Source organism: Esox lucius, chromosome 20 (genome assembly GCF_011004845.1).
Source record: "Esox lucius isolate fEsoLuc1 chromosome 20, fEsoLuc1.pri, whole genome shotgun sequence".
NCBI lineage: Eukaryota > Metazoa > Chordata > Actinopteri > Esociformes > Esocidae > Esox > Esox lucius.
Genome location: NC_047588.1, coordinates 27,179,684 through 27,206,899, shown reverse-complemented (window position 1 = coordinate 27,206,899; position 27,216 = coordinate 27,179,684). Strand labels below are relative to the sequence as shown.

The 27,216-nt window shown below is 42.2% G+C and overlaps 2 protein-coding genes across 2 annotated transcripts in view; both read left to right on the top strand.

Moving 5' to 3' along the window:
- ephb6 (eph receptor B6) overlaps positions 1–27,216 on the top strand; it is a 42,976-nt gene that overhangs the window by 369 nt on the left and 15,391 nt on the right. The window contains exons 2-5 of the mRNA XM_010884935.3: positions 11,748–11,812; positions 18,254–18,526; positions 20,976–21,145; positions 21,895–22,190. Coding sequence (XP_010883237.1) covers positions 11,748–11,812; positions 18,254–18,526; positions 20,976–21,145; positions 21,895–22,190 — 804 coding nt within the window. The remainder of the gene's footprint in view (positions 1–11,747; positions 11,813–18,253; positions 18,527–20,975; positions 21,146–21,894; positions 22,191–27,216) is intronic.
- LOC105019042 (E3 ubiquitin-protein ligase TRIM47-like) lies at positions 15,756–17,933 on the top strand. The gene is made up of 3 exons (XM_010884934.4): positions 15,756–15,997; positions 16,560–17,657; positions 17,749–17,933. Exon 2 carries the CDS (start codon positions 16,562–16,564, stop codon positions 17,654–17,656), a length of 1,095 nt encoding a protein of 364 aa, XP_010883236.2. The 5' UTR covers positions 15,756–15,997; positions 16,560–16,561; the 3' UTR covers position 17,657; positions 17,749–17,933.

Here is a 27,216-nt window from a genome sequence, read left to right as displayed (position 1 = left end):
TGTCAGTCTGGACTTAGTTGGCAAGGCAAAGCCAGGTGCAACATGAGGCCTGCCAAGCCCTTGCAACAAAAGAATACAAAATGGGAGCATAAGCAAAATGAATAATAAGTTGCATGTCCCTCCTCTGTACTGTTCCCCCCCCTCACACACACTCACACACACGCACACACACACTCTCACACATTCACTCTTGAAATGCTGAATGTGACAGCTAAAGACCCCATTGCCCCCTCCCCCTTTCCATTCAGCTCAGACACTCCCGACTGCTCCTCTACTGCTCCCACTGTAACATGTTCTTGTTTCTATCTGTAGGTCTTGCCTCTACTGCTCCCACTGTAACATGTTCTGTTTCTTATCTGTTGGTCGTTCCTCTACTGCTCCAACTGTAACATGTTCTTGTTTCTATCTGTTGGTCGTTCCTCTACTGCTCCCACTGTAACATGTCTTGTTTCTATCTGTTGGTCGTTCCTCTACTGCTCCCACTGTAACATGTTCTTGTTTCTATCTGTTGGTCGTTCCTCTACTGCTCCCACTGTAACATGTTCTTGTTTCTATCTGTTGGTCGTTCCTCTACTGCTCCCACTGTAACATGTTCCGGTTTCTATTCTGCCAGTTGTTTTGATAGATTGTTAGCACTATTGCTTTGGAACCCTCTGTATGTTCACATTTCTGATGAGCCTTGGAGGATTTAAAGTCATACTCATGGACAGATAGAAAGGGCGATAATTAGAGAAGAGAAAGGGACTGGGAGCTGCACAAATCTGTATGCACTAAATTAACTTTAAGATTGGAGTGTGTGTCTGGGTGTCTGAATGTGTCTGTATGCACCTCTTTATGTATGTTTGCACGCAGTGAGCGAGTTTGCAATCTGTCTACAGAGTCCTTACGCACTCTTATGCATTCTAACTCTATCACTTAGAGGATGCCTCTGTACATATTTAATTTGAAAGCATTGAAAAGCTGATGGTCTATTTGAAGGAAGAGCGATGATGACTGATATGCACTGCAGCATAGCTTTGATTGAGGAGTACGAGTGTGTATTCATCAAGCTCAGTCGGTGTGTCAAAGCGGGGGGGACCACTCATTGTAACTCCACAGATTTGAGCTGCAATCAATGTATGTAACAGATGGTCTTTACTGAGATGAGAGAGAGAGAGAGAGTCTGTGTGTGTGTGTGCTGTGGTGGAGGGGGAAGCCTGGATAGAGACAGATATGTGGCGGTTGGATTAGGTCACGGCCTACTGACTGTTGCTGTGTGCAGAATGATTGACAGTAGCTGTTCTTCTAATGCTGTATTAACTGATATCACAGACATCCCTCTAAAACCCACAGAAAAACTGTTGGTACTGCTAACATCACACGACAGTGGGAGGCTGTGATTCATTTCATTTAAATTCGATTCACTTTACGACTGACCTGAATGACTCGACGACTGACTGACTGACTGACTGTATGTATGTATGTATGTATGTGTGGTGTGTGAGTGATCATTTGTTAAAAAAATTGTTGGGCTTGTGTGTCTGTTTCTGTCTTTCTTGGCTGTGGTTGTTGTGAGTCAGTGTCACTGTGAATTCATGTTTGTTTCCCTGCATTAACTGATTAGTGTATTTCGGTTTTGTACCATAAAAAGCATCAGGGAGCAAGTTGTCATCTGTAATTTAGAGTGTATTCCCTGTCCAGAGGTTCGCTTGGATTAAACCACTCACTTTTAGCTATTGCTTTTGTGTGTTTGTGTGTGATCCTCATCTATGAATATATGTGTGTGTGTGTGTGTGTGAGATCCTCGTCTATGTGTGTGTTTGTGTTTGATCCTCATCTATGTTGTATGATCCTTCATCTATGTTTGTGTGTTTGTGTGTGTGTGTGTATGTGTTTGATATCCTTGTCTGTGTGTATGTGTTTGTGTGTGTGTGTGTGTGTACGACCTTCATCTATGTGTGCCTGAAGTCCCAAATAAACCCTGTTAAAACCGGAAAAATCGGTACCACAAGGTTTGGCATGTTCTCACTCAGAAAAAAAAAATTCTGGGTTAGGTTTTGGAAAAAAAATTTATAATGGGCACAGTGTAAGAACTTGAGTTTACTTTTGAGTTTAGGCATTGCTTTTTGGAATTAGGAGATAAAGGTTGGTAAAGTTCAGGCATAACATTTAGGTTTTTGAGGTTAAGTTAAGGTTAGTTTAAGTTAGGGTTGGGTCTCAGGTCCCCACAAGTATAGAGATAAAAACGTGTGTGTCTGCAAAGAAAACCCCAGGAATACTGAGATTGGCATGGTGCAGGATTCACTGAGATTGGCCATGGTGCAGAATACTGAGATTGGCATGGTGCCAGAATACTGAGATTGGCATGGTGCAGAATACTGAGATTGGCATGGTGCAGAATACTGAGATTGGCATGGTGCAGAATACTGAGATTGGCCATGGTGCAGAATACTGAGATTGGCATGGTGCAGAATACTGAGATTGGCATGGTGCAGAATATGAGATTGGCTATGGCTGCAGCATACTGAGATTGGCATGGTGCAGGATACTGAGATTGGCATGGTGCAGACTGCAAGGTACTTAAAATAAAATAAAGGACAGACTCTTCTCTATGTGTGCCTTTATTTGGTAGCATACATCTGAGGCAACATTTTATCTGTACAATGACTGCATCTGTTCATTTTTCTAAATACCAGATTATGTTTAGTGGGTGATACCTTAAAATGTGATTTGCACTGACTGAGGTCATTGACTAGTAGGTCTATATGATATAATTAGTATTTTTAGCTCAGCCTCACTTTTGAATGTATGGGATAATGAAATGGGAATCTCTTTATAGTTCAGTCAAAGCCCGGGTTGTGAGGTTACATTTCCACAGGGGCTTATGAGAAAGTAGGAAAATAAGTGAACTCACTAGGGCAAGTTTTCTCTGGATAACATAGTCTACTGATTTGTTAAACTACAAATGGAAATTAACGCTTTCCATCAAATTTAGTCTATGCATTTGTTTCAGGTTTAATAGGATCTTATGCAAAGACAAGCCACTTGCCTAGTTTGTGCGGGCTAGAGATAATCAAGGTTATTTGGACCTGTGTGGATCCATTTGCAGGTTCTGCTATTAATTGGGTAGAATAAACAGTTCACCACAGGTGGGATAAGCTGTTCTTTAAGGACACTTCTAAATAAAAGTGTGTTTAAAATGCCAGAGTCTCACAGCAGAGTCTTAAAAACAACCTCTCTCCTGCTGAAAGCTTGCTCTGTCTCTCAAAGGCATCTGCCCTTGCACTCATGTATGAAGATTGGAATGGCTTTGGTGTGAGCCAAAAGATGGGGGCTGCTGTTAAAACAGTGAGCTTTGTTTGGGCTGTGTGAAACCACTTTTACAATTATATTTCCATTTTTTTTTTCACATTTATCAGGCTTTGTCTGTCTACTCAAGTGGGATACCTGAGGATTGGCTCCATATGGTGTTCTGGTTGACAGGCCAAGTGGGTCATTTTGACTCAACCTTAATATAAAATGATATCTCCCTGCCGTTTGTCATTTGCTTTTCCTAAATAGGGTTATTTAGCACAAATATGTAATTAGGATGTGCCATAAGCAGTTTTATGAACACGTCTTTCTTTAACTTCCAATGATTTTACAGGCACATGCAGATAAAACCTTTGGATATATGACTTAATCAGGAAGAACAGATTCGGGGGAATTCCAAAACAATTACAATTGTTCAAATAACAAAAAACGGAAATGTAAGAGATTAGTTGTGTTTCACATGATCACTTATTCCTCCGTAACCAATGTTCCACACACATTATTCAACAAACAGGCCTACACCGACTTATGAAAATGCTTTACTTTACCTAAATGCTTTAAAAGTATGGACTGATACACACCAAAAAGGTGAAAGCAAGTGATGATTAATGAGTAAAATGTAGGATGAAAAGGAATTCACATAGTCAGTATTAAGCTCCCCAGTGGTTTACAGTATGTCTTCAGGGTTTGGACCCCAAAGAAGAAAGTTGTTGGCTAAATGTTGCCGTTTTCCCTTCTAATCACACAGAGCTTTAATATAAGAATGACTTTCTTTTCATCCACCAACAGCATATATGAAATATTCCTTGAATGGTTGTGTGTACAGGCCAAATCTCTCTTCACCAGCAGGGATGGCAGGTCCAGAAAGCCTTCCTGATGTTAATCCACGAGTCACATTGTCACTTTTGGGAGTGAGTAGCCTTGATCCCAAGGCGACAGATCAAAGACTCTGCCACTGTTTGTCAGAGAGGAGATAACTCATGTCAAGGAGAAGAGAAAAATGTTAGCTGAAATTAGCCCTCCACCAACATGTGTCAAACAAGACTGAGCTAGACGGGGAAACAAATCAGAGCTAGGCCTAAGAAGCGCCAAAAACACACACAGAGGGCATTAGAAGGGGATAACAGCTGGCTCACTGCTTCACCTAAATGTAGATATACTCTGTAGACCAGTCTTGCTGGTGCCTGTCTTGGGAATAGTGACGTACCGTCTTGCTTTATTGCTAAGCTATGCAGGCTGTAACAGACCGTGGTTCTCCATCAGCACTTTCCCTCAGTGAGTGAAGTTTCGGATAACTCCCCTTGACTGTGTTTCAGCTATTCCTGGAAATCGTGTTAATCCCCGCTCTTTCTTCATTTCTCCTTTTCTTTCCCTCCCTCCCTCCGTTTCTCTCGTCCCTATTTCCCTGCAAAATCTCTCTGTCTCTGTGGTTGCATGTAATGATGGTGTGGAGTAGACTCTGTCCTTGACTGACTGTCTGAGAAAGGATGGCGCATACTGGAGCCCATTAGGAGATAGGGTGGAGATGGGCGGATGATGATGACACAGGACATAGCCATAGCAATGCCTACTGGGCCACAGAATGTTGGGTTATGTGTGTACTGGGAGTGTGTGTGAGTGTGTCTTTGTGTGTGTCTGTGTGGTATGTGGGAGTGTGTATGTGTGTGTGTGTGTGTGGTGTGTGTGAGTGTACATCAATGTGTCTGAATCTGTGTGGCCATGGGCCGTGTGCAGTACAGTACGTAAGGTATGTGGTGAGCGTTTGTGTGCATATTTCTCCACTGTTTTAGTGATTGTGGCTGTGTGTCTGGTTCTGCAAACTGTGTTGGACTGTCTGTGCCTCACTGTTTGCATTCCTCACCTTCAGTGTTGTGTGTGGCTGTGTGTGTGGTGCTGTGTGTGTGCGCACGCTTTATTGGTGCGTTTTTGGCCAATTGCAGAGGTGCTAAAGCATGATTTTGGCAATTTTGGTCATCATGAATATTAACGGAGGAGAGGTTTGTAGAGTGCCAGCTGACCCTATTGCCTGGAAAGTGTGACAACACAGCCTGCACCTCCTCTCAGATCCAACTCATACAGAGACACTGTACAACACCTCGCAGGTGTCACTGGAGCAGGAACAACTGTAGCTACACAGAGATGCTGTTAGTGGCGGGGGGTGGGGGGGGGGGGGGGGCAAGACAGGCCACTCATGTGAAGTGAATACAACAATGACAGTGGGACCAAATGAATGCATGTCCCCCCTTTTACACTCTAGCCACAGCGCAGTGCAAATTAACAGCATGACAAAGAGTGACAGAGAGAGAGAAACAGAGAGAGAGAGAGGCAGAGAGAGTGAGGAGAGTGAGGTAGAGAGAGAGAGAGAGAGGGAAAGGGAGACCAAAGCAATACTTTCTTTGTTACCCTGTTCAACCCTTTTCTCCAACATGACAAAACACGTTTTTCTCTTTCATTTTTGTCCTCTCATTGCATCACAACCTTTCCTCTCTCACTCCGTTTCTGTCTCTCCATCTCCATGTCCCTCTGTCTGTATGCCTATCTGTCTTTCACTTTGTCTCTCTTTACGTCCATCTCTTTTTTCCTTTCTTCCTTTCCCTCTCACTCTCTCTGGTGTCACTGCCCTCGCCAAACAGTGGCTCCAGCATCAATAATGAATCAGTGTGTATCTCCTTATTTAAGGTACGAAGATGCCTGCCCACTGTCACTTTACAGATGAATAATAGACACACAGAGGGAAAGATGAGGGAACACGGGAAGAAAGAGGAAGAATTGAGGAGAGAGGGAAAACAGAATAACAGAAGTGGGACGGATCCATTGGTTAGTGGGAGTGAAGGAGTGTTGGGCAGTACATTAACCCACCACTCAGGCCCACCCGCAGACTCAGCACATTCCTCTATATGTCAGCGACACACTTTAAGTGTCTTTACTCTGAGACGGAGCAGCAGGCGGCACTGTAGTAGTTATGAAGGCCTCACAGAGCTTTCACTGCTGTTTACAATGCACAGTTTTTCTTGGTGGCCTGATTCTTTCAGAAACCGGATGAGAACTTGAGGGCAGCATAGCCAGAATGGCGGAGAGAGGAAACCCCCTGTAGTGTTCAAACTATAGTTATCTTTGTGGCTAATAGTAGGGTTAAGGTCAGGATGATGGTTGGTGGTTGAAATATATGGTGTCCTCCGTAATTATTGGAATTATTGATTTGATATTCCTCGGTCACTCTGATTATTCATTTATTTACATAATTACATATTTTTTATATAGTACACACTGTCCTCATATTTAATGGCAACAAATGTATTGTGACGAATATTACAAAATCCAAATTAATAACATACATTTAGTCATGTGTCACAAAATCCTTGACACACAGGTTGCTCCCAGAAGTCTGAGACCCACAGACCCCACCCTTTGTTGATGCTCTTCAGGCTTGTGCTATAGAGGGAACAGAAGGGAGAGAGGAATAGATTTGACAAGTCTTGTTAAGTGATAAAAGGCTCTAAAAGGTTACCAAGTGTTACTATCTGACAATGTGTGAAGTGGTAAAAAAAAACACAGTGGGTGTGATTTGTACTCTGAAATATGATTAGGCCTATACCAAATGTGACTAAAATGTATTTATATTTATCAACCAAGAAATATATGTATTACTAGTGGGCTTGATTCTTGCAGTACTGTCCTGTCTGATATTCAAAACATTATACACAAACTCCATTTACAGTGGGGAGAACAAGTGGGGAGTATTTGATACACTGCCGATTTTGCAGGTTTTCCTACTTACAAAGCATGTAGAGGTCTGTCATTTTTATCGAAGGTACACTTTAACTGTGAGAGTTACATTGTATGATTTTTAAATAATTACTTTGCATTTTATTGCATGACATAAGTATTGATCACCTACCAACCAGTAAGAATTCCGGCTCTCACAGACCTGTCAGTTCTTTCTTTAAGAAGCCCTCTGTTCTCCACTCATTACCTGTATTAACTGCACCTGTTTGAACTCGTTACCTGTATAAAAGACACCTGTCCCACACACTCAATCAAAACAGACTGCAACCTCTCCACAATGGCCAAGACCTGAGAGCTGTGTAAGGACATCAGGGATAAAATTGTTAGACCTGCCACAAGGCTGGTATGGGCTACAGGACAAATAGGCAAGCAGCTTGGTGAGAAGGCTACAAACTGTTCGGTGCAATTATTGGAAAATGGAAGAAGTTCAAGATGACAGTCAATCTCCCTCGGTCTGGGGCTCCATGCAAGATCTCACCTCGTTGGGGCATCAATGATCATGAGGAAGGTGAGGGATCATCCCAGAACTACACGGCAGGACCTGGTCAATGACGTGAAGAGAGCTGTGACCCACTGTCCTCAAGAAAACCATTAGTAACACACTACGCTGTCATGAGATTAAAATCCTGCAGCGCACGCAAGGTCCCCCTGCTCAAGCCAGAGCATGTTCCAGGCCATCTGAAGTTTTGCCAATGACGATCTGGATGATCCAGAGGAGGAATGGGAGAAGGTCATGTGGTCTGATGAGACAAAAATGTAGCTTTTTGGTTTAAACTCCGCTCGCCGTGTTTGGAGGAAGAAGAAGGATGAGTACAACCCCAAGAACACCATCCCAACCATGAAGCATGGTCTTTGGGGATGCTTTTCTGCAAAGGGGACAGGACGACTGCACCGTATTGAGGGGAGGATGGATGGGGCCATGTATCGCGAGATCTTGGCCAACAACCTCCTTCCCTCAGTAAGAGCATTGAAGATGGGTCATGGCTGGGTCTTCCAGCATGACAACGACCAGAAACACACTGCCAGGGCAACTAAGGAGTGGCTTCGTAAGAAGCATCTCAAGGTCCTGTAGTGGCCTAGCCAGTCTCCAGACCTGAACCCAATAGAAAATCTTTGGAGGGAGATGAAAGTCCGTATTGCCCAGCGACAGTCCTGAAACCTGAAGGATCTGGAGAAGGTCTGAATGGAGGAGTGGGCCAAAATCCCTGCTGCAGTGTGTGCAAACCTGGTCAAGAACTACAGGAAACGTATTATCTCTGTAATTACAAACAAAGGTTTCTGTACCAAATAATAAGTTCTGCTTTTCTGATGTATCAAATACTTATGTCATGCAATAAAATGCTAATTAATTACTTTAAATTCATACAATGTGATTTTTCTACATGCTTTGTAAGTGGGAAAACCTGCAAAATCGGCAATGTATCAAATACTTGTTCTCCCCACTGTACATGTCTTTTTTTATCACTTTGGTACACTTATCACAACTTTTATCACATGTTTTCTAAAACAAACTACTCACTTCATGTCACCTCCATCAGTTCATACTGAAAAAAAATACGTTATTTGCTTTGTCCAATTCATCTTTAAATTCCCAATTTACTCAGGTCATTTAAATATGAAATTCAGTAACTCCAATAAGATTAGATTGAAATTAAACACTATTCTAAAAACTTAAATTATATTTAGGATACAAAAATATAACCCTAACCCTCTTCAGCAAAGACATACTTAGATATAAATAATAACAACAAATCCTAATTTCAATTACTTTTAACAGATTACAGAAAATTGTATTAAGAACTGTGCTTTAATACACAAGAGTCTGACTGGAGAGTACAAAAAAGGTAAATTCAGAACATTTATCATTGTATGACACTTCTATAACATGAGGATGCCTTTCCACAAGAAAAAACATACCAGGCCTGTGCTTTCATTTTGTTTGCTCCAACACACACTACAATGTGATGTCAAGTTAATTATCTTGCCTGCAAATATATAGCCTGTCTGGCCTAATGTATAGATTTATGATAATGCTGGGTTGATGTGAAAACAAACGGACAGGGCGTAACTAACCTCAAGGTTTTTGTCATGCATGTTAGTGGACATTTGTTTCTAGTCCAGACGTTTTATTTAGCCTAACTGCTAGGTGCTCACTGTTGTGTATTTCACAAGAAGATATTAACCATTGTATGTATATTTAAGTAGATTTTTATGAAAGGAACAATTTCTAACCTCGTGATGGATTCTGTTTGGTCAGACACTCATTGAAGGCCTAAGTTTCAAATATTTGTTAATTCTATATGTTTTTAAATGTCCCTTAAAAATAAAGAAATAAAGCCTAAATTGTTATTATTAATTTCAAATTAACACACTATTGATGTGTTAGACTATTTTGCCTTGGTATTGACATGAATAATGCAAATCGATTAATTTCTCTGGAATCAAATTATGGTATTGTGACATGCCTAGAACACACTACACTAATTTGATTTAATTCTGTGTTCTGCATTAGGCAATGTGTTTTGGTCCAGGTTTTTCTTGCAGTGGGGGGAATCTTTTGGGATGGTGAATCCATGGCCTGAAGGAAGAAGGCATGCTCATGGGGATGGCAGTCACAGATCTTCTACCTCCACTCTGAAAATAATTCCTCAGTAGGGTTGTGGAAAGAAAACTATGGGGCAAACGCTACAATACGTTTATTATAGTTTTGTGTTAAACAAATACCTGAACATCTCTATTAATTGCTTGTCTGTCATAAGTTTACCTTTGTTATTTACCATACATTTAATGAACATACAATAGTTTTAGCCACTATCAGTACATTAGATTTCAACTATAACCCCAACAAATATGTTGTTTTTTCTGCATCTTCTGGAGGATAGAACTGGAGCTGTTACCTACTCAGTATGGCTTCATTTGGAAAGGAACATTTTGCATTTTAAACAGGGCATCTTATATTAGTTAATCATATGTCTGCATTGCCATTGCGTTGACTGGCAGGAGGTTGGGTTTTGGCCCAAGACCATAACTCTTTCAAACTCTTTGTGCTGCTTCTTTGTTAGTTGATACATTCCAGTATAGATGTCAAGTGGCAAAAAGAAGATATAGGAGAGGTTTTAAGTTGATATATACTTAAGATGATTTGTCTTATAATTGTCTTGTGACCCACTCTTTTACTCTGCAGTGTTGCCCCCCAAATTGCCATTGTATCAGCAAATTTACCTTTATAATATTTTTCTACATTTCAGATTTCTGTCTGTAATGTGCATTATATTCTAGTGTGTTGTGTAAATGGCATTATGGCTTTAGTGAAGAAATCCTCATTAGTTAGATTAAATGCTGTGAAAGTCTATGTAAATTCTGCCATTGATGTTAATAAGTACCTTATCTTTCACAATTCTGGTTTACTTTTGGGTAAAATGAGATTGTGTGTGAGAAAGGAAGGAATAAAAAGAGGGAGAGAAGAAGGGAGGGAGTTATGGACATTGGAAAAGAAGAAGAGAGAGTCCTAACAGTTAACAACTGACAGACGGGGGGAAATGAAGAATTGGAGAGCACATTTGTGGAAGTCTTCATCTGCAAGAATAATGCCCAGAAATCTGTTCATGAGAAGAAGAGAGAATGAGGGAGGAACAGAATCTGAGAAGGACAGAGAGAGAGGACAGACAGAGAGGACAGACAGAGAGGGCTGAGTGAGAAGAGAGTTCGACAGATTTGATGCTGGCAAAGCAACAGAATTACATCACACTTTTTGAGTAATGGTGGAGAGGGGGAGAGGAGCATGAAGAGAGGGAGAAATGGAAAGGTAAAGGCACAGCAAGGGTCAATGGGATATTTGTCTGTCCGGACAACGTTTTCAGATCCCCATACAACTCACTGATCCACATTTAGGTGACAATATCCTTCACACCATCTAAGATTCATTCTTCTTTTGTGCAACGAACCCTTATTGATTAGAAATAAAGTTGCGTGGCAGAAATGATGAAATCATATATATATATTTAAAACATGTCAGGGGATGGATTTTTTTTTCTGTCTGATGTTGCCTTCAGCGCTCTGCAAGTCTCTTTCTCTGTCTCTCCCCGTCTCCTTCTCTCTCATTTACCTCTCATCTCACTCTCTCTTCTCTCTCTCTGTGGAAGCATGCACCTTGCATATTGCATGTGGTAAGTGTTCATGCTAATTAGGTTAGCTGATTAGTGCAATGCTTGATGGAACCAGACACTGTGTTTGTTTTTGCGTTAACCCTGTCTGTGCATGGTGTCAACATCAAAGGGAAGACATGCTCCTTCTTCAACACAGTGTCCCAAACGCTCTCTCTTATCTAAAAATAACTGGAGAGGAAAGATAGTAGCAGACTTAAATTTTCTCTTTCATGTTCCACCTGCAATTTAAAAAAACATGAAATATGCTTTGCTTCCTTAATCCCGAAAGTAGCTCACGTCTAAGAGCTTTAAGTGGAATGTTGTCGCAGGCATTTAAAGTTACTGCATGAAACTCGGGTTATAATTGGTAGGTAGGCAACTCCGCGAATGCTGTTGCTATGTGTTGTGCTAGTAGCTAGTAGTGGTTCGCCAGCCATTTCCCCACATCGGTTTCTCTGTTGTTAAAACAACAGAAATGACTTCCTTACGTCCCCCTTTCTATCCTCTCTCTCTCACCTCTTACAGTGATGCTGCTGGACACGACAGAGTCTACCTCAGAGCTGGGCTGGACTACCTATCCTGACACTGGGGTAAGCAAAAGCAAGTGGAAACGGATGTAGCCGCTACGCGAAACAAGGGGAATGGAGTGACTTTGAATATCTTATCTGAAATCTGAATTAGAGGAACACCATTTCAATCTACACACCTGCAGTGTGTACTGCGTGTACCCCCATGAGCCCTCCTTCGGTTTCCCACAGAGGTCACCATACAACAACGTCACATGGAATGGTGTGTTTTAGAGGCAGCCGAGCAGGAGGATGCTGATTGCTGTGAGGAGGCCTTCCATTTGCATGAGTGTATTTTTTGTAGAGCCACAGAGATGAGAAGTGGTTCTGAGATGGAGATATGGTTATTTGACCCGGGGCACCATGCTAAGAGAAGCAGAAAATAAAAGAGAGAGAGAGAGACAAAGAGAGGAAGAGAAACAGAGTGGGAGAGAGAGAGAGAGAAGGAGAGGAGGGAGAGAAAGAAAGGGCGGGGAGAGAGAGGTTTTTCTTGGTTAACCCTTCCCTAGCCTATCTCTTTACGTCCAGTCTTGTCTTCTGCTTGAGGGCCTGTGGATACATTCCGCCCTTCATCGTGCTTCCCGCCCTCCCCGCTTTCTTTCTCTCCAGCTCCTTTGACCTAGAGAGGAGCAACCGCCAACCCGGCTGTCACTACACTTCACCGCTTCCCTTCCTCTGTTCCTACCCCTATCTTTCCTCCTCTGTCCTCCAGTGTGTTGGGGGGCAATGGGTTTCTGCTCTTCCTCCTGTCCTCCTGTGTTTCCTCTCCCCTCCACTCTGACCCGGCCTGCCCTGCAGTGTGTTGCTGGCCTAGAGCCTCTGCTCCCCTGTCACTCCTTCCCTTCTCTTTCTACCCCCCTCCCTATTGTCCGTCCTCGTCTTTCTGGTTCCTCTCTTCATCAGCATCATCCTCAATCCCTTCTACTACAATCCCCCCACTCTCTCTCACCGCTCCCCCTCACCTCTTTCTCACACCCCTTCTCCCCTCTCGCTCCTCTCTAGCTCCTCTCTATCCACTCTCTCTCACCACCTTCTCCCTCTCGCTCCTCTCTATCCTCTCTCACCCCTCTCCCCTCTCTATCCCCCTATTCCCCTTTCCTCTCCCTTCTCCCCTATGTCTCACCTTTCCTGCCCTCTTTCCCCTCTCTCTCTCTCCTCCCACTCTCACCAATCCCCTCTCTCCCTTTTGTCTTAACCCCCCCCCCCACTCTCCCCTCTTGTCTCCCCTCTCTTTCCCTATTTCCCCGCCCCTTGTCTCTCTGTGTCCTTCACTGTGTCCAAGGATGTGCCCCTCCCTGTCCTATGTCACAGTACATTTGGTGTTTCTCTGGGATTTCTGTTCAAATTAAATCATAGTGATGACTCGTCTCTCTCCACCCCTTTCTTCCAAATCTGTATGTATTCCTCTCAGGAGGGGAGAGTGTGAATGGGGGATGGGAAAGAGAATAGGGATGATGCTGAAAACAAATCCAAGCCAGTGGGTTTCCGTATATTTGTCTTTTTTTCCATGGGAGTATGGTGGCAAGGCACACATGCAACATCACACATTTAGCCCTGTGCTCACACATGCTCATCATGTATGCCTGGCTGAGAGGCTCTCTATCATGGCTACAGTACCTCTCTCTTCTCTCCCTCGCGCAAACACACTCTGAGTCACATTCTGTAACATGCACGTTTGCACACACACTGACTGACTCACACACACAGACATGCACACACACTCTCTCTCTGCCCCTCTCTCCTTTCGTCTTTCCCTTCATTTCTTCTCTGTCTCCCTCTCTCTCCCAACATAACCTGGATCATTGCCATTAGCATAACAGCCTCTGCTTCTATTTAGATGTTCAATGATGTTATCACTACTTAACTGGCAACTAATGGGAACACACTGTCAGAGCTTTAGCTGTCAACCCTGTGTCAGTGGTAAAGGTGATTGGGTGTCAGGTCCCTGGTAATGGTGACAGGTGGACAGAGTCCCTGGAACCCGATTGGGTGCCAGGTCCCTGGTAAAGGTGACACACTGACAACCCGATTGGGTGTGAGATCCCTGGTACAGGTGACAGGTGGACAGAGTCCCTGTAATCCGATTGGGTATCAGGTCCCTGGTAATGGTGACAGGCGGATAGAGTCCCTGGAACCCAATTGGGTGTCAGGTCCCTGGCAAATTGTAATGATAAAGCAGACAGCAGCAGTAGCTGCTATTCAACAACAGAAAATGCTACGCTGGTCACTCAGGGGCACATTGACCATAAGCAAATCCTCTACAGACAGAGGAGCATCCTGCTGTATAATCGCTTACATTTCCATTTTACACATTCAGCAGACTTCCTGAGTGCTTGTTTGGAGCCACAATTTGCATTTTACGCTTCACACTGTAAGCCACATTCTTATCCTCGATTACCAAAATAAAATAGAAACTCTTTTTCCTTCAAATGTTAATCTGCCTGAGGCCTTACCACTTAAGGGAGAAAGAAAGAAACAGAGAAACTGAGGGAAAAAAGAGAGAAACAGAGAAAGACAAAATGTTGAGACACATACATACACACAGAGAGGCAGGAAGTCCTGTCTGGCAATAATCCACCAGCACACAGAAGATGTAAACAAAATCAAACATGTTAATGTAAAGTTAAAGTTGGCTGTTAGCCATCAAAGACTTTATAGTTTACTTGGCTGTGGATGTAATCACATGCAACTTGTGCTATGTAATCAGAAGATTAATGACAAACCAGTGAGGTGAGGTAAAATATAGAAAATGCAACTACATAAAGGTAAAGAAATATTATAATTGTCGAACACATGAATAGACAGATATTTTTGTTAGTTTGTGTTGTGTATTTTGTTATATGGTTTTAATATTGTTGTTTGTATATTATCTATTAGCAATCAATCAATCAAATGTATTTATAAAGCCCTTTTTACACCAGCAGTTGTCACAAAGTGCTTTTACAAAACACCCAGCCTTAAACCCCATGGAGCAAACAACAGTAGTGTTGACTTTCATTACATTACATTACAAAATATGTTGTGTTTGATTTACATTTAAGACACTGCTAATGGAGATCCTTATAAATCTTTGTAAAATGCCAAATCCCACCAAAACACATTGTAGTTACCTTACTCATCTAGCTGTAGAGTTATCTAAGGTTCCAACTCAATGTTAGCTATCTCGCCACAGAGCTTTTTAAATCAGGGAGGGGTGTGCATCACTTGAGCTTAAAACATAAAGTATTCTACTCAAGGTGTCATTTAATAAAAATGCATCACCCTCACCAACGCTACTAACATAGTTACATGACCCTCCCCTTGTACTAATGGCTTGTTGCTATCCACAGTCAATGCACGGTTCATTCAAATCACATGACGTCAAAGAAATACTGCACAGATCATCCACCTTGCTATCTGTTTGGAGGGTATCCGAATTCACCATTACAGTATCTGTTTATTATTTTTATTTCATTTTATAGGCTATGCAATTTCTACCTTGTTTAGTGGTAGCCAAGACAAAATCCAACAGTAGAAATTAGGGGATTATTTTCTAAACACTTTCCCATAATTAATAATGCATTTTCTTCTCTCATGTTCTACTAGTTTAAACTTTAAGCACCAAACAAATGCACAATCTTAGTGATATTAGCTACTCATAATTGTTGTCACATATTTTCGCCACCCCTCTTTTTAATTTCCTTTAAATTCAGTGCATATACATACAGTACAGAGGTTTTGTAAGGGCTTGGTTAAGTGTACTGATGTATCCTGCACATAGAATAATATCCTTGTGTATCCTATGGACATGACAAGTAAACCTGCAACTTCATCAAGGTATCAAGTATGTGTGGTACTTTGCTGGGAGAGCTAAGCCTTAAAATAATTGCAGTATTCAATTAAAGGATATAGTTAATACTGCATAATGGGTAAATTGTGATTGACTGATCTAAATATATTCAGGCCGCCTTTAAGGTTAAAGGTGAAAGGTAGATATTTCAGTCAGCGTACACGCATTTTGAGCCTACGGAAAAAAGACTACTCCTTTAAGAGCAGAGGGAAGGGCTTAGGAACGTCTTTTTGCAGAAACCAAACTTCAACCACGCATAAGACTTGTGAAGACTCTCATCAATTACTTCAGTGCTTCCAAGAAGAATTCGGTGGAAGAAACATATGCTTCGACTGTTAAAAAAGTAATTCCAAGAGCAATCGTCTAATGTAAATTGCGCTGTAAGTATTTTTTTTTAATGTAATGTAGATAAACTGGGATATAATTATCCAATGGCTGCAACAAAAACACCTTCTAAAATATACAGACCACCTTGTCAAATCCGTTAAAACGTGACAGCAGACAAAACACAGTGGCCTACCCCTGCTGCCAGTATAATGTCCCCTCCAGGGTTTGTAACAACTGCTACGATACATACATTGTAATCGTAGCAACAACACTCCAGCACATTGTTGAAAGTACCCATATTGTGATATACAACACAATTACAATTTCGTTTCAAATGTTCTTATATACGCCTGAAAGAATATTTCCTTTCCTGACAATGGCCATAATCCATTCAGACAAGTAAAATGATTAATGGATTGCATACATTTGAATCAAAACATATATTCTTCTCAATGATTATTCCATTAAACAAATTGTAAACTTGACTGCATTATTATAGTACATTTTCTGTGATAAACAATGAAATTAAATGGAAACTGAAAATAAATACAGGAAAATGATAATTCTTGAATGCCTGATTTCAGAGAGAATATTGTTTCTTTGGTGTGTTTCCAGAAATGGCTTCCTCCAGTCTTGTCCTGTCTGAAGAGCAGTTCCAGTGTTCCGTCTGTCTTAACATGTTCACTGAGCCCGTCTCTATACCATGTGGACACAACTACTGCAAGGCCTGTATCAGAAAATACTGGGAAACCACTGACCTGTGCCTGTGTCCAATGTGTAAAGAGATATTTCACAAAAAACCTGCGCTTCGTGTCAATACTTTCATTTCTGAAATGGTTGCTCAGTTCAAGGCGTTGGCTCCAGTGGAATACACACCCATCTCTCCTGGACAAGCCCAAACCACAAACCTGAGAGAAGTGCCATGTGACGTCTGCCCTAAGGGGGAGTGCAAGGCCTTAAAGTCCTGTCTTGTATGTCTGGCCTCCTACTGTGAGCCTCACCTGGACCATCATCGCATAGTAAGCTCTTTAAAGAAACACAAGCTTATTGACCCTGTGCCCAACCTGGAAGAAAGGGTGTGTAAGAAACACGAAAGACCCTTGGAGCTGTTTTGTAGGAACGACCTGATGTGTGTATGTCAATTCTGCACTGAGGCAGACCATAAGACTCATGACACAGTCCCTATGGAGGAAGAGCTTGAAAAGAGGAAGGCTGAGATGGAGAGGACAAGGCGTAAAGTGCAGAAGATAATCCAGGAGAGACAGCAGGAAGTTAAAAAGATTATGCAGGCGGTAGAACTCAGCAAGAAAGATGCAGAGAGAGAGATGGCAGATGGTGTACAGGCCTTCACTGCTTTAATGCTGTCCATTGAGAAACACCAAGCTGAAGTTCTACAGGTGATACAGTACAAGCAGAAAGCAGCAGAGAGACAGGCTGAATGCTTAATTGAAGAGCTGGAACATGAAATCACAGAATTAAAGGAAAGAAGCACAGAGCTGGAGCAGCTCTCTAACACTGATGATCACCTTCTCCTTCGGAGTCCTCCATCCTTCTGTACCTCCCTTCCATGCCCCAAGAAGTGGTCTAAGATCAACATTCACCACGGTGTGTATGTAGGGACTTTGAGGAGAGCTGCATCTCAGCTGGAGGAGACACTCAATAAAGAGATGGAAAGGTTTTGTGATGCTGAGTTGAAGAGAGCACAGCAGTGAGGTATCCTTTTATAATGTAGAGGCCAAGTCTCCTATTTACTCATTTACCGACTGCACCTTCCCTGAGAAACTTTTCCCATTTTTCTCTACAGGCAAGACCTCTGATCCGCTTGTCATTACTTCTGTCAAGTTTTCACAGAGTTTTAGTTAAAAGGACATTTACTCACAGGGAACCAATAATTAGTGTTTTGATATTCTAACTTGAATACTGAAATTGTGTGATGAAGAATTCTTCTCTGATGTTCTAATGCTGAACAATAAATAAATATAAAGTTTTTCCTGTGAGTCTTTGAGCAGGTTTTATTTTTTGTGTTTGTGTTATTTCTGACTACTGTATAGACACCTTATTTATCCTCTAACTTTAAGAGTACATTTAGTTTCAAACACACACAGCATACAGCACTAGCTGGAGTGTCAGATGGTCTAGTGGTAATGACAGTGAGCCATCACAAGGCTGAAAGTGCTTCTTGGACTTAAATGATCCAACTACTGGGTAACCTAGGAAGTCCCATACTGTGATCCATAAATGATCTCTCACTTCTCTGTTTGTCTTCACCTCCGCATCTCTTCTCATTCTCTGTCTCTCTGTTTTTTAAGTGGGATGAGGTCAGTGTCCTGGATGACCGGGGAAAACTAATCCGGACCTTTGAGGTCTGCAACGTCAACCAGAACCCCCGTCCTCAGGACAACTGGCTGGCCACACCCTTCCTGTTACGCTACTCAGCGCCCCGCGTCTTTGTGACGCTGCGTTTCTCCGTGCGGGACTGCGCCAGCCTTCGCTCACCCTCGCCGTCCTGCCGGGAGACGCTCACCCTGTACTACAAGCAGGCGGACTCGCAGAGAGAGCTGGAGAGGACATGGGCTGCAGAGGTACGGCATTAAAACTCCAATTCCCATCATCCCAATATCCAGTCCTTCTACTGGAGTAGTCATGTAATGATTTGTTGAGGTGTACAGTGCAACATTTTTGTTGTTGTCCATAAAAACGACACTTCCTATAATAATCCACGTCAGTAAAGAGAGGGAAATATTTTGTAAAACACTGAATCACTTTTGGATCACACTTTCCCAACTTGAGCTTGCCCACATGTCTACTAGATAGGGTGTTCTGGTCAGGTAGGACATCATCATCCTTACTGTCAAAAGGTGTCGTCATCGATGCTGAGAGTGAAAGTGCCAGTTTTGGTGAGGGTGGATTTGGTTCCAATGAGTATGAGTTCTGTTTTGTCACTATTGAGTTTGACAACGTTTATGTGGGTGTGGCGATCATGAACCTATAAATTGACAGCTTTCATAAATTATAGCCTAAAACCGGTAATTTACCATTTGAATACTGTCATGGTTGGATAGCAGGACCCGAGGCACAGGGCAATAGTAGGTAGGCATTCCTTTATTGGTTTCCAAAAACAAAAAAAGGGCCCTCAAACTGAAAGGCATGTAGCTCAAACAATAATCCACAACATAGGTGAGAAACTCAGGAACTTAAATAGGATCCCAATTAGAGACAATGCAAGGCAGCTGACTCTAACTGGGGACCAACAAAACTAAACATAGAGATGCCTAGAGGGCAGGCAGGCGCTGACCTACTCTTTGGCGTCTCAGTCCAGAGCCGAAGTCCTTTAGAAGAGCAAGCTCTGCCATTTTTAGGGTAACTGCTTGACCCAGAGCTGCTGGTTTATTTATCCTCTCACTAGTCAATTTAAGACCTCTTACCTAATCAAGATGCCAGTCACAAAAATTATAATGACCATTTATGATCTCCAAGTATGTCGATACTACAGTCATGAGTGACTTAGGAAAAGCAAGGCAAAGCAAGTTTATTTGTCTGGGGAATTACATTAACAAAGGCAATTCAAACATTACAAACGCATGACCAACACAACTAAGGGATAAAAAAAAATGCAGCACAAAGTGAAATGAATAAGTAATACATTAATAAGGTAGTGATACATTATTTAACATTTTGCTACATTTCTATGTGCTGTATTGTCATCTTATTTCATATGACCTATTATTCTAATTGTGGTTGTTGTAACTGAGGTTATGATTGGTTTTTTTTTGTGATAATGGTCTTGTTTTCTCCATCCAGAGGTGTGTTTGATAGTAAGGATGCAGCAAAGATAATGTTGATAAATACAAGCTCTGTCTGTGAAACCATTGTTAGATTGTATTAAGATGAAAAACACCACATATAGGCTTATCACAGAAAACATATTTCAGACAGAAAACACCACGTATGAGTTTAACCATTTATTAGAGAACTTATGTACAGCCCTGTACATGAAAGTCTTGGCTTTAGGTTATGTTCCTTTAGGGTAACTCATTGCCATCACATGAACCTGTATACGATACTACCACAATAACTTACCTTGTTATTATTTATGCAATTCCCATGGAAACGAGCAAGGTCCCCCCCACAAGGAACAATCAATCAGAGTTATTTACAAAGCTCTTTATACATCAGCAGTTGTCAAAAAGTGCTTTTACAAAACACCCAGCCCGAAACCCCTAGGAGCAAACAACAACAATGTTGAAATTCAATGGCTAGGAAAAACTCCCTGAGAAGGCCAAAATCTAGGGAGAAACCTAGAGAGGAACCAGGCTCAGAGGGGTGACCAGTCCTCTTCTGGCTGTGCTGGGTGAGTTTTAGGAGTACAAGTTATAATAATTAAATCTAATTAGTCCAGAGTCTATTAAACATAGCATGCCCCGCATGCTATTACAAGCTCAACAACCGACTGAGTGAGTAAACTGATGGTTATATAGACAGGTTGCAATCTGACATGTGATAAGAGCGATCCTGCATCACTTTATGCATTTCTGACCAATTACCACTTGGGTTTGCTGGCTAAACTGGCTGCGCTAAAATACAATATGTTTTGATTTGACCCAGTGTTTTTGTTAGTAGGCCACTTTAAATGTTCAAATGGCCACAACTGGCTGCAATCTAAAACTGAATTGAAGTTGGAGCAGGCTTTTCTTCCTGTCATCACATCAGTTGCACATAATTTGAACAACATTCCAGTTTTTGCTCAAAACACCAATGATATGCTCAATGTTCCAAAGAATGCCACGAGTTCTCCTCAACTTGAATCACTAGTCGCTTCCTTTAGCCTCATCAATCCTACAAGCGCATGGTTTCCCTGGTAGTATTCATCTCAGGCTCATCTACCTTATTCTCATTAAAAAAACAAATCCCCCAGATCTCTGTGTACTTCATCACTTGTTAGATACTTATTCTTCTACCCTCCAACTCCTCCTACTTATTTCCTGCTTTGTCCTCCCACCATCGTCCTCTCCTCCGCATCCGACCGTGCAGCCATCCAGTGGGGAGAAGGAGACGAGGGAGGGCTGGGTGAAGATCGATACCATAGCAGCAGATAAGAGTTTTACCAAGGTGGAGCCCAGTCTGCCTCACCAGTACCAACCAGACCGCTACCGGCGTGTCAACATCAAGACCCGCAGCTTCGCTCCACTCACACGCAATGGGTATGACAAAAATACTTCCATTGGGGTGGTCATGCCTGGAGTTGTTGGTATACCCTAGTTATGCCCACATTTCCTGCCAGGAGAAGTAAACGCACCCACTTTGGGAAATGATGCTAGCAACATCAGGCTATCACCTTTAATGATCTATTCAACAAAGGCGTATGGATCTCTCGGTCAAGTCTGAAGCTGTACTGTGCAAGTAGACTAATAGTAGGCCTATTAGCAGGTGAATGGATTATTTAGACTGTCAGCTGAGGTAGAAATTGACAGGTTTCTGAAAGGCCTTTGCTTTCAAAGACGCAGACGCGACGACATTTTAGAAATGCCCTTTGTTTTAAGTGTGCAGGCATCAAGTTTGATGTAATGATATTCATATGATATTCAATGGATTAATGCGTTGATATCATTCTACCTGGCATAAGTTAGGCTTGTCTGGCAACTCAAATTGAAATGTTCTGTTGCGTATTGTTTGGCCACAGCCAGGAGTTGGGGTATGCAAGTCTGTTTGGTAGGTTTTTGGACCTTTTACTTAATATTATATAGCATGTATGTAACACAATGCCCATTAAAATGAACTAGGGTAGGGTTAGTCCGAGCTGCGTATGCAACACACCATATATGTAAAATCACTTTGCCCCTATGTCAACATGTAGGGTTTTTTAATAGCAGTCTATCACACTATCACCTAACAGGTGGTCCTTTGGGCCTGAGAATATGTAAAATATTACAACCTTTGGTCCTTGTCTTAGATTTGTGCTGGCGATTGTAGACAGTGGTGCCTGCGTCTCTCTAATGGGCGTGTCCGTCTTCTACCGCCGCTGCCCAGCAACTAATCTCTACCTGGCTTCTTACCCGGCCACACCCTCAGGGGCGGAGCCCACAGCCTTGGTACCTGTGAGTGGGACGTGTGTTCCCCACAGTGTAGCACAAGGAGGCTCCGCCCCTCGTATGCACTGCAACGCAGAAGGGGAATGGATGGTGCCTGTGGGCGGGTGCATCTGTGAAGAGGGATACGAGCCCAATCACAACGGATCTGCATGCTTAGGTAAGTGTTACTGTATACCTGAAAAAAAACTGTGGATGAAGATACTCTAAATGTTGACATGATTTTTTTTTAAATCCATCATGCAGCGAATGATTCAAAGAACATTTAATATATTACTGAAACTGACGTATAAGATTTTTCAGCGGGTGTTCAGGTATACAATCAATTGTGTTTATCATAGAATGCACTCATACATTTTCTTTTTGTATCAGGTACTGTTTTAATATTATATATACCTCATTTACTAACTTTGTGTATTTGCATACATATACATAACAACAATTATATAAAAGGGAGGAGCCTGTAGTACCTAGAGCCTGCCTCTGGTATTACTGTTAGTGTCATGTTCTCTTGTATAATCCAACAAGTATGTCAACAAAATCATTTTAAAATCAAACTGTTAGCCTATTGGTAACACCTACCATACATACTTTGCTTGTAAGACCAGTTTTAATTTTCCAGCTTTGCTTTATTTCACAAACATTTTGTTCAAATGGCAACACAACTGTATCATTCATTTTGCACAAAACAATCGACAGCTATGAAAATAAAATTCAGTGTTTCTCTTCTGATGTTGGGCCATTAAATCCCAGACAAAGAAGTTGCGTTCTTATCTATGCAGCACAAAATGTTGTATTCCATTTGGCCCAATACAGCCATTACTAATGTGACTTTGACAGATCTTTAGGAACACTTCTACTGTCGTTACATTAACAGACAACTGCAGATGGTTTGAACAAGAGAGGGAAAGAATCATCCGAAGGAAATGTAAGCATTCAATTCAGCATAATTTGAATAGCAAGTGAGCTTTGCACCACTCAAACACAGGAAATAGAGTGTTTAGACAGAGAGATCCTCAAGTGGGCGGGCTTGTCCTGTCACTTGTTTATGTCTGGTAGTATGATAGTGGTATGCTCAGTTTGTCTGTTGTGTTTTTACTGGCGAAGTACGAAAGAAGCAGAGCTTAGGGGAATAAAAGAGAGCTTGTCAGATCAAGGGCTCAACTACTGCTTCAACAAGTCCCACTTGACCCAGCGTGGAACACCCACACACCCAGAGAAGAACACAGCATCACGGCCTCCCGCTCCACATCTCCGTAAACCCTTTATTTCTCTCCGACCTTTTTGCTTGCTCAGTTCCTTGAGTCATTAACTTGTATCCACTTATCCCCACTCTCTCCTTTTTTCTTTGCTCCACTCGCTCTCTCTGCCCCTGTGGTTTCTGTCACTTGTTCACAGACGAGTGACCATTACATCACCATGACCCAAATGTGTCACCCCTCCTTCCTCCTCCTCTTGCTGTTTCATCATGTCTTTCTTGAGATTTCTCCATGACGTCTCTTCTTCATTGACGCCCCAGCCTGCTAGGACTGAACCCTTGACGTCTTCAGGGAGACCCAGACAGTGGGGTTCTCTTCAAGTCCCTGTAGTGGGTTTCCCCTGGATCGTTGATGGGAAAAGACCTGTAGTTTATAAGGACAACTGCTACCCTGTCCACAACCAGGGTAGGGCAAGCCGGTCAAGTTCCTTTTAGTCCCAGGGCAGCTAACAGAATAATTAAACCTGCAGAACCAAATCAACTGTAAAATGTCTTCATGCTCGCTTGGCTTACATCTGTACTCTCTCCACCAATCACAGTGTCTGTACTTTGATTAATATTCACTGACAAATAACCAATCTGAAGTCCACTCCATGGGTCTGGGTCTCTGGCCCCAGAGGAAGGCTGCTGGGCTGTAAGGGCAGGAGGGGGGCCCGTCCAATGCAGAGGGGTTGGGGCTCCGGGATTATGCTTAGTTCATTAGGTCATTGTCTAATGATGTGGAGGTAACATCATGACATTGTTGTTCTTGTCTGGTCATTTGGGTCGTGAAACGACTGATAGCTGAGAAGGTAATTGGGCCCTGTTCATTGAGGATAATTATAAAACGCGGTCACCAAAGATCACACACGGAGAACTCGCATTCAAGATCAAAACGGATGAATTATGTGTTCGTTCAGCAGGCACTGCAATCTTAATTTATGTACATGCTATTAAATGTTGGCTGTGAGAGAATGAAACCCAACGTTTTACAGTTAAGCCATCAGAACTGGCAGCTCACCACAGATCTGCTGTGATGACTTGGTCCAGAGCAGGAGCGCTTTGTTATCTCCCAAGCAGAAGACCTGACGGTCGATTTTGGTTATTTTCTAAGTTGACATTTACGTCTCCAGAGAGCGAGAGAAAGCGTATGCTCAGCCAGAGCACGACTGAGCATGAGACACAATTACACCTGTTCAGTCAGACATGAAAGAACCTTTTTACATCATAGGATTCCTGAGCAGGTTCCCCTCAGTTTGTCACACGTTGTCCTTATTAGTGATGATACAAAGATGCACCAACAAAAAGTCACGTAAAATGTTTTTGTTCTATGTATAGGACTACTCAAACTTAAGCTACCTTCATCATACCTAATGTACATTTGTTTGTGTAGTTAAATTGGTCATCATACAGATTCTCTTTAGTTGTAGATTTATATGCTGCCCTTGAAAAATGTATAATCTAGTAAATGACAGAGTGAATGCTGTAGTAATCTAGTTGACACAAGTAATCCAGTCTGTTGTCTGTTTTACTTAGGAGCAGGATATCAATCTTAGCTATGAGCTATTACGTGGAACACTGTGCATGTGAAGATGTTCACAGATTATTCATTAACCTTCATTTAAGCACTGAAAAAACAAAACATTGAGACAAACGAGCCCTTGCAAAGAAGGCAGCAGTAATCAATACAACATTAAAAATACCTTCAATACGACACGAAAAATACCTTCAATACAACATAAATACAATACAGTCAATAAAACATTACAAAATATATTACAATCAACACAAAATTAAAACATACAATACAAACAATACAACATTACACCATAGAATACAATCAAGACAACATTGCTACATACAATACAGTCAACCCAACAATTTGAAGCAGTCTACAGGAAATATTTACAATCCTCCTGAACCATGCAGTGTCATGAATGTTCTTATATTTTCTTTAACACAGATTACCTTAACACAGATAATCTGCAGTGTGTTCTTCGACATAGAATGTAACACTGATGATACACACTCAGTAGTACCCCACCACGATCGCCAGCTCCATTCAGGAAAAGGGGTGACTCCTGCAGACCGTGAGGGACATGGCGCCTACCTTTTATATAATGCAGGCAGCAGGCATCAAGGCATTCAGTTACTGCTTGATTGAACGTCAGAATGAAAAAAAAAAGACAATTTAGCGTGTTATGATTATCGGATCCAGTATCTCATAAATGGCCAACCTCCTGGGCTTTTCACACAAGATGGTTTATATTCTTTATGAAGAAGTGTGCCACAAACTAAAAACCTCCAGTCAACAGCTGCCCTGACATTGAGAACAACTTGTGAGAATGAGAATGGCAAGAAATGTGCAGGCTAACAGGTGGGTCACAAACAGGCGTATAGTAGCACAGTACCACAATGATGCACAGAACAGCATCTAGGAATGCACAACTTGTCAGCCCTTGTTAGAAGGGGCCATTGCAGCCAAAAACCTGACCAGGTTCCATTCCGACCAGCTGAAAACTAGAAAAGGTAACTGCAGAGAGCATGTAATCAAGAACACTGGAAAACTGAGAAGTCAGACGAATCCCAGTTAATTTTACTTGATTGGCATGTTCAGATCTCAACCCAATAGGGCATTTTTGGGGTGAGCTGGACCCGTAAGGTATAAAGTGGGGAGAACAAGTATTTGATACACTGCCGATTTTACAGGTTTTCCTACTTAAAAAGCATGTAGAGGTCTGTAATTTCTATCATAGGTACACTTCAACTGTGAGAGACGGACAAAAATCCAGTAAATCACATTTTATTGCATCACATAAGTCTTTGATCACCTACCAACCAGTAAGAATTACAGCTCTCAAAGACCTGTTAGTTTTTCTTTGAGAAGCCCTCCTGTTCTCCACTCATTAACTGTATTAACTGCACCTGTTTGAACTGGTTACCTGTATAAAAGACACCTGTCCACACACTCAATCAAACAGACTCCAAACTCTCCACAATGGCCAAGACCTGAGAGCTGTGTAAGGACATCAGGGATAAAATTGTAGACCAGCACAAGGCTGGGATGGGCTACAGGACAATAGGCAAGCAGCTTGCTGAGAAGGCTACAACTGTTGGCTCAATTATTAGAAAATGGAAGAAGTTCAAGATGACGGTCAATCTCCCTCGGTCTGGGGCTCCATGCAAGATCTCACCTTGTGGGGCATCAATGATCATGAGGAAAGTGAGGGATCAACCCAGAACTACACGGCAGGACCTGGTCAATGACCTGAAGAGAGCTGGGACCGCATTCTCAAAGAAAACCATTAGTAACACACTACGCCGTAATGGATTAAAATCCTGCAGCGCACGCAAGGTCCCCCTGCTCAAGCCAGTGCATGTCCAGGCCCATCTGAAGTTTGCCAATGACCATCTGGATGATCCAGAGGAGGAATGGGAGAAGGTCATGTGGTCTGATGAGACAAAAATGTAGCTTTTTGGTTTAAACTCCACTCGCCGTGTTTGGAGGAAGAAGAAGGATGAGTACAACCCCAAGAACACCATCCTAACCGTGAAGCATGGAGGTGGAAACATAATTCTTTGGGGATGCTTTTCTGCAAAGGGGACAGGACGACTGCACCGTATTGAGGGGAGGATGGATTGGGCCATTTATCGTGAGATCTTGGCCAACAACCTCCTTCCCTCAGTAAGAGCATTGAAGATGGGTCGTGGCTGGGTCTTCCAGCATGACAATGACCCGAAACACACAGCCAGGGCAACTAAGGAGTGGCTCCGTAAGAAGCATCTCAAGGTCCTGGAGTGGCCTAGCCAGTCTCCAGACCTGAACCCAATAGAAAATCTTTGGAGGGAGCTGAAAGTCCGTATTGCCCAGCGACAGCGCTAAAACCTGAAGGATCTGGAGAAGGTCTGTATGGAGGAGTGGGCCAAAATCCCTGCTGCAGTGTGAGCA

What these genes read in the sequence shown, in the direction of transcription:
- LOC105019042 (XM_010884934.4), top strand. Translation starts at nt 16,562, where the DNA reads ATGGCTTCCTCCAGTCTTGTCCTGTCTGAAGAGCAGTTCCAGTGTTCC.